This window comes from Sturnira hondurensis, unplaced genomic scaffold (genome assembly GCF_014824575.4).
Source record: "Sturnira hondurensis isolate 20B ecotype Veracruz unplaced genomic scaffold, ASM1482457v3 Scaffold0017436, whole genome shotgun sequence".
Taxonomy (NCBI): Eukaryota; Metazoa; Chordata; class Mammalia; order Chiroptera; family Phyllostomidae; genus Sturnira; species Sturnira hondurensis.
The window spans coordinates 2,324,602-2,331,891 of NW_028090067.1; the positions used below are offsets into that span (position 1 = coordinate 2,324,602).

Below are 7,290 nucleotides of genomic sequence, written 5' to 3' on the forward strand. Positions count from 1 at the left end.
AAAAACGAGTTTCCTGTCAATTCTTCCCCTTATAATTCTATAAGGTGGAGGGAAGCAGCCTGAACACGGCTGCTGGGGAGCAGGGGCAGTGATCACCACTTTGCATCTCCGGTGCCTGTCACACGTCGGTGCTCACGAAGTACCTACTGCTTCTGAATAAATGCCGAGATACTGAGCAACCTGTTCAGAGTCATGTAGCCCAAGACTCAGCAGCTAGTATCTGGTTCTCTTCATTTTCCAGCACTTTATTTTAAAGTGGACTGGAATGAACCTTCTTCCCGTCCACAAATATGAAGGGCAAACGAGCCCTGGCCTGATGGTTCAGTTGGTGGGCGTGTCATCCCGTACACAAAAAGGCTGAGTGTTTAATCCCGTCAGGGCACATATGGGAGGCAACTGATCAATGCTTCTCTCTCACACTGATGTTTCAATCTCTCTCTCTCACATCAATAAAAATATCCTCAGGTGAGGATAAGAAAAAATATATATCTAAAGAAAAGGACAGAAGATATCCAGTTCAGGGCATGTTTGTATTCAGATTTCTCATAGATTTATTTCTGTATTATGTTATATATAGATATATGCATATATGCTTTTTTTTAATACAATCTATATCCCCTTCCCTTCCCCACAAAACTCACAAAAGGAAGTACAAATCCTTCCTGGATTGCCATCAGGCTTTCCAAGATAGCCAGAGCCAAGAAAGAACCATCTCTTGACACCTCAAGAAACAGCTGCCCTTCTTAGGCTCTGTGGTCACTGAGGCAGCAGCATTCCCAGGACCCAAGGGGAGGTGAGAGGGAAGGACAGGGCTGTAGTGTGACCGAATTCTAGGATGAAAGTGTCCAGTGACTCCTAGAATGGCAGACTGGCTCCAAGGACTCTCAGGGTGGGAGCAAAGGTGGAAGCCCTATGGCTCTGCAGATGCTGCCCAAATGGGCTGAGGGTGGGGAGCAGGAATTGGGGATCAGTCATGCAGGGGTGGAGGGTAAGATAAGGACCACATGGGCTATACTGGAGACACAGCAGCCCCACCTATCCAATGACATAGAAGAAACAAGGACAGATGCTGGCTCTTAAAAATACAGGAGGGAGAGCACAGTAGGAAGGGTGAGGGGGACAACGGGACACATAAGAAAGTCACAGAAAACAAAAAAGTACCAACAAAAACATGACTTATACTTGCCTCCCCCCTAAAGGTGTGTGTGACCTATGCTTGGGGGTAGGAAAGAGAAGAGAGGTGAAAGGTCATGAACCTAAGATTATCAGCTGGCCAGGGGCACAGGAAGGCTCTTTGAGGACTCCTAAGGGTCAGGCAGGCAGCTAGGACCCCCTATCTCCAGGGGGAAAAAATGACAGTCCATTTAGTTCGACTTGGACCAAATCTTGGCGCTCCCTCGGAGCCTGGCAAGGGGGAGAGAGAGAGAGAGAGAAGCTGCAAGGAATCCCCTAACCCCCCGGAAGGCTCCCCCCATTCCCTGCCCCCTGCAAATGACTAAAGGGAATGAGGGTAGCCAGGTCTCCCAAAGAAAAGCGCTCCCAGAAGCAAGCAATTCCTGCCCCATCGGCTCACCCCTTGCCCTTTGAGGCTTTCTTGCTGGGCTGGCGCTGGTTGGTGCCAGCAGCTGGTTCCCGCAGTTCAGTCAGGTGTTGCTCAGGGTCCTGAGTTGTGGCTGCAGCTGCTGCTGCTGTGGTAACTTTAATGGTTTTTTTAAGGTTGGCGACCTATCAGAATGAAAGGAGTAGGAAATAACAAAGAAGGTTCCTGTCCACCTTGTCTGTCGGCTACAGCCCCTGTCCAAACCCCTTTGCACCGGAAAACTGGCCCAGGCTGGGGGAACTTGGGTCTGTCTCGCTCTCCTGCCAGCTCACCTCACTCTCAATCTGCTGCTTTAGGCCCAGCTGCTGCTCCTTGTGCTGGTTGGCACGGCTCACCTGCTCCTCGATGCCTGACAGCACTACCTCACAGCCCACACACCTGCAGGAATCGGGAGAGAGAAGTGTCAGCAGAAGAGAGCTGTGACTCACTAAAAACAGACCCAGAAAGAACCCTAGATCCCGATATGCAAACCCTTGTCTGAATTAGGAACTTTCACCAGGGCATCTGCAAAACCACCTGCAACAATATTCCCAGGCGCCGGAAGGGCACTCGATAAGAGAAGAGAGGTATAAGGCAGTGACAGGAGCGATGTGTAAGATGGAAGTAGGAACTAAAGCTAGAATGGGATAGGGGGTGCTAAAGTGGGGAAAAAGGAGATGTATTAGTTAATTAAAGTTAAACAAGGACACAAAGAGAAAAGCAGAAGTGGAAGAGGCCCAGGGCCCGTGGACAGTGCTGGTTACAGACCAAGGGGCTGAATCCAGCCTAAGACAGGTAACGGCATCCTCTCAAGGGCACCCCTTGCCATTCCCTCCCCCCAATTACTATAGCAAGGACACCCCGTCTCCTCTCTCTTGCCTCCTAAACCCATCCACTCCTGTCTTCCCTCAGAAGTTTTTGGAGGAACGAGCGCAACTCCCTTCATTCTCTTGGATTTCACCTCTGTAGCCCATTCCTCACCCCTCCAAAGCATCTCTCCCTTTCTTGGGGTAAGAAGAGAAGGGACAGTGCCAGGACACAGGTCTCACCACTCCTGTAGAGTTCGGGCGATGGCACTGAGGTCCTGGCGCTGGATGTCCCGCCCAATGCTGTAGTCAACCTCCAACCGCTGATTGCGCTGGTCCAGGGAGCCACGAAGCACGTCGGCATACACGGCCTCAATGACAAGGTCTTCCAGCTGCCGCACATTTCGCAGGGCAAGGGCCTCCAGCAACACTGCATATGGGATACACTGGGGCCCAGGAGGCCGGGCTGGGATTTGTGAGCTTCTGCCATAGAAAAGGGCTTCCAAGGTTCTTCTTCCCTCCTCCTCCCTGCCTAGACTCATCTGCCTCCCCTCCACTCCTATTCCTAAATCATTTCCTCCAAAAGGTTGGTTCTAAAGTGAAATAAATACAAGTATCGCCACCTAAAAAATAACAGCATGGGAAGGACAATCTTAAATAAAATGTAAGACCTACGCTCTCCTACTACCCTTAGATCCAACATCACAGAGGAAGAAGTGGCATCTGCCTCTGGCCACAGCTCGGGGAAGCACACAGATCTTGGCTAAGACCAGCCTGGCATCATGAGAGTACGTGGTATGGGAGAGGTCTGGAGCTACTCTGTTTACCTTTTAAAGAGGTCTGTCAGGACAGACAGCCTGATTCAAATAAACTCAGAATGAATGATGTAATGACTGGGAGAGTGCAAATGACAGGAGGGGGATGTTTAACAAAAAACAAACCCAATGGGCAATGCAGAAATACTTCTGGGTTATATATTTCTTATTCCAGCAAACAGAAGCCTAGCACTTCACCGAAAGAGGGAGCCTTGTTTGCAGCGCAAAAGGCTGTTTGCAGAGGGACCTTCTACAGCGAGGAGGAGGGTGACCCTTGTACAACACAGTGAATGCCATCCTAGTTGCTATTTTGACCCCAAACATAAAACATGTTTCATTTAGAACTTAAGTTGATTGAAAAATAAAAGCAAAACAGAAAACTAAAGGGCTACAGGTAACGGAGTTCAGATGCAGATCTCAGAGGGATATTGGGAGGAAGGTGGGAAGAGCAACAGTGTTTTAAAGGCTGTCCCAGTACAAGTTCCGTTCAGATGGGCCCTTATGAAAGGACAAACAAAAAGATGCTCTTTGGCTTACGGCTGGGGGGACTGTCACTCACTTTGACTTTGGCAGCTAGGGTAACGACAGAGAGGTGTCGAAGCTTATTCTTCTGAGCCTCTGTGAGTGGGGGAAGATTCCGCGCTTCAGCTGGAAAAAAGGACAAAAATGTGGAAAATCCTGATTTCCCTTTTGTGGGAAGGCCTAGCCTCTGTTCCTTCCAATTTTTTTGTTTTTTGTTTTCCATGCCAATTCAGGTCTTGTCTCTGACCCTGTATACCTAAAGGATCTAAGTAGGATATCCCAGGAATTTCCTCGGAGTCCCTCCAGAAATCACCCTCCTCCCACCTCCACGACTCCAGAACTCCAGCCCCTCACATGCCTACCTAAGTAGTCAGCATACGTTCCATAAGCAAACACTGTGAGCAGGCGGAATGTGGAAGCGAAGTCACTCTCAGCCAGCTGCAAGAATATGAGGGAAGAGATGACAGGAAGGACCTCTATCCACCCTCCTCCCAGCCTTACCCTGTTTGGAACTCCACGTTCTGGCCCCATCTTCCCCCTCCATTAACACTCACAGCTCACTAGAGAAGGAACTCTGCCTCCCTGATTGCTCTCCCCACAGGAAGCCCCCATTTCCACCTCCAGGCCTCCCCCCATTACAATGCCCTCTTCCTCCATAAGCCTCCAATCCCTACCCTAAATTCAGGGCTGAAACTTTCAGAGTGTTCAGTATCTAACTAACACATACACACACACACACACACACACACACCAAACATTGCAAATGTGTTTTTCATTTGTAAATTTGGAGTGTTTAATATTTGTAAATTTGATTATCTTTAGACAGTCTGCTATATTCCCCAATTAACCACACCCCTGCCTCAGTCTCACTCATCTCAGACAACTACACGGCCTAGGCAGCCCCTGGAATTTGTGGCCTCTGCTTCAGACCTGTGTCACCCAGGGGACTTTCATCACATAGGCCAGTGCCCCTGCCCCACCCCAGATCTCCTCTCCTCCTATCACTGATCACTCTTTCTGGCACTTCCTCAATCAAACCCTGCTTAAGATTGTTACCTAAGAATTATCTTTCTTTTCAGTAAGATTACAGACTCAATCTCTGGTATCCCTCTTAGGTCAAGTACAGCTGAGCATGCGGGTGGCTCTCTCAATAAATATTTGTTAAATAAATGATCTGTACGTGTACAACCATCATCTGATTTCTGTAACTGAAATGTAAGCTTTGAAGGGTAAGCACTGTTGTCTCTCACTTTTCTGGCATTCCCAGACCACTAGCAGAGTGCCAAATAGGAGGCGCCCTCTAAATACTTCTTTTTCTCCACCTTGATTGACTGTTTTTGGTTCCACTGCAGAGGAAAGCAGGGAAAGAAGTCAGCCAGTTTTCTCCACACCCCAGCGTAATCCCAAAAGGCTAAATCCACTGACCCAATCACTGGCCCTCAGTAACGTAACTCACAGCTTGCCCACATACCACTATCGCAGTTCTCAAGATGTGGGCTGGTGTCATACATCTCGGCAACCTATCCAGTCTGGGCTGTAAATCCTTAACTCTACCATTTTTGCAGGAAGTTTTCTAGCACATTCTACATGATCTAACTGAAGTCATTTAGCATAAAGGGCAAAGGGGGGAAAACAGGGCATGCCAATTTCACGTTCATTCCTTCCATTTGTACCAGACTTTACACTTCCCCATAATCTCCCCTAATTTCCAGAGTAATGGTGAGAAGCAAAATCAGCTCCATTTTCATAAAAGAAAACTGAGAACCTAAAATAAAAGTGGCCTGATCAAAGTGATATGATTATTAAGAGCTATTATTACACTGATGGAGAAGGGCTGGAATCAGGTCTGCCTATTCTAAATCACATTGTTCTTTTGCTTAAAATGAAAAATACTGGGTTTTACAGACCATTCATCCTCTAAGGGAAACTAAAAGGTTTATTTATACACTTACTCTTGCCAGATGCCAGTTAATCATCATCCTATCCTTGTTCAACTAAATGGCTATGAGTTGCAAAATGAGCCCTGCCTACCCATTCTCAAGTTCGAACATTAGCCCCAAGTTTCCCCGTGGGCTACCAAGGCCAGGAACCCACCTCTCTAACATTAGGCATATCCAGCAGTTCCCCAAACACGTAGACACCAGGGGCCTCCAGCACCTGGTGGATGAGTGTGGCCAGCGCTGCCCCCCTGGCGGACTTGGCCAGGAGCAGAAATTGCTCTTGGTTCTGCCCTGTCACCTTCACCTCGGCACTCATGGCTGTAATGAGCTGGGGGGACCTGGGCTCAGGATGCCTGGAGCTGCAAGGAAAGAGGATGAGAAGCTGGAGGTCCCGGGACACTGGGAGGATGAGAAGCACAAGGGCTAAGGCTGACTGCAGAGGCACAGTGACTTCTGCAATGGGGAACCAGCGATGAAGCGGTCTAAAACTCGAATCTAGTTATCCAAAAGATACCTCGCTGACTTTGGTTGCTACGCCCAGTTTCCCTTTTCCCTGGGCCTAATCCTAAGTCCCACCACGTGCAACCCAGTGAACCCCAAGACACAGGATGAAGTAGGGGGAGGGGTGTCACATGGTGTCTACCCCAACCACAACGCTCCTTCAAATCTCCAAAGGTGCCCGGCAAGTGCCCCAACCATGTGACCTCACCCTCACGATCCTTCCCCGTGGCTCCGCCTCCTCCCTTAAAGAGGCCGTCCAGAGATTGGGGGCTCCGGCAGACTGTTGCGTCGTACCCTGAATTAGACTTTGCGGGCCGCTACCTGCAAGCTTCGTCTTTCAGAGACCCAGGAGGGGCCGCCGTTCCGTCACCTCGGTCAGCTGTTTCTAGTCTTTCCTGCCACCTCCCCGCAGGATCACTCTGGCCGATAAACTCTATGGTTGGCTTCCGGCTGTATTTCCGCTCTTACTAGAAGGTTTTGGGGCGGGACGTGTCCCGCTCCCGCCTTCCAACCCTGAAGCTCCTGTGAGTGACTTAAGCATTCTACTCTCTGGTTGGCTGTTTCAGAAAGACTGACGGGCATTTTTTTTCCTGTTTTGTTTCAATAAAGCTTTATTGTTGCCCAGCGCTAGACTCTAAATGCAGAGGGAGCCTGTGGTCTCAGGCAGATACCAGGTGGTTGTGTTTAAAATGTAAGGATGGATGCATAAATACAAGCAACAAGTCCAGTTAGGAGGTTACTGTATCCAGGCAAGAGATGGTTGTGGCTTAGACAAAAGTGATCATTGTGGAGGTGAGAAATAGTTGTGCTCTATATTTAATTTAGAGCTAAAGTGAACATCCTTGGCTGGTGTGGCTCCGGATTGAGTTCCACCCTGTGAACTGAAAAGTCGCTGGTTTGATTCCCAGTCAGGGCACATGCCTGGGTTGCACATAAGAGGCAACTGATCAATGTTTCTCTCTCTTCCCCTCTCTCTAAAAAATAAATAAAATTTTAAAAAAAGAGTGGACAGAATTTTCCAACTGTATTAAATGTGAGGTGTGAAAGGAAGAGAAAGTGTTAAGAATGACATCATACAAGCAAGTTGCAACAAACTTTTAGATAATTTTAGTATTTTTAAAAAATAT

General features: G+C 48.4%; 1 protein-coding gene across 3 annotated transcripts; it reads right to left on the reverse strand.

The window, feature by feature from the left end:
* Window positions 1-610: 610 nt before the first annotated feature.
* On the reverse strand, window positions 611-6,606 carry COPS7A (COP9 signalosome subunit 7A). 3 transcript variants are annotated; one of them, XM_037068154.1, is made up of 8 exons: window positions 6,485-6,606; window positions 5,817-6,021; window positions 4,085-4,160; window positions 3,760-3,848; window positions 2,629-2,831; window positions 1,873-1,978; window positions 1,574-1,725; window positions 611-1,404 (listed from the first exon to the last, which is right to left on the reverse strand). In XM_037068154.1, the coding sequence occupies exons 2-8, from the start codon at window positions 5,976-5,978 to the stop codon at window positions 1,365-1,367; spliced, it is 828 nt and encodes a 275-aa protein (XP_036924049.1). In that variant the 5' UTR covers window positions 5,979-6,021; window positions 6,485-6,606; the 3' UTR covers window positions 611-1,364. The 3 variants fall into 3 exon arrangements, with proteins under 3 accessions (XP_036924049.1, XP_036924047.1, XP_036924050.1); XM_037068152.1 differs by having other exon boundaries at window positions 6,458-6,606; XM_037068155.1 differs by lacking the exon at window positions 6,485-6,606 and adding an exon at window positions 6,372-6,460.
* Window positions 6,607-7,290: the final 684 nt, after the last annotated feature.

Excerpts from the sequence above, each read along its gene's own strand:
- COPS7A (XM_037068154.1), bottom strand. The coding sequence starts at position 5,978 with ATGAGTGCCGAGGTGAAGGTGACAGGGCAGAACCAAGAGCAATTTCTG. Across the intron at positions 1,979-2,628 it reads GCCCGAACTCTACAGGAGTG|GTGTGTGGGCTGTGAGGTAG; the intron begins GTGAGACCTGTG and ends CGATTCCTGCAG. Across the intron at positions 1,405-1,573 it reads AAAGCCTCAAAGGGCAAGGG|GCTCCGAGGGAGCGCCAAGA; the intron begins GTGAGCCGATGG and ends CCCCCTTGCCAG.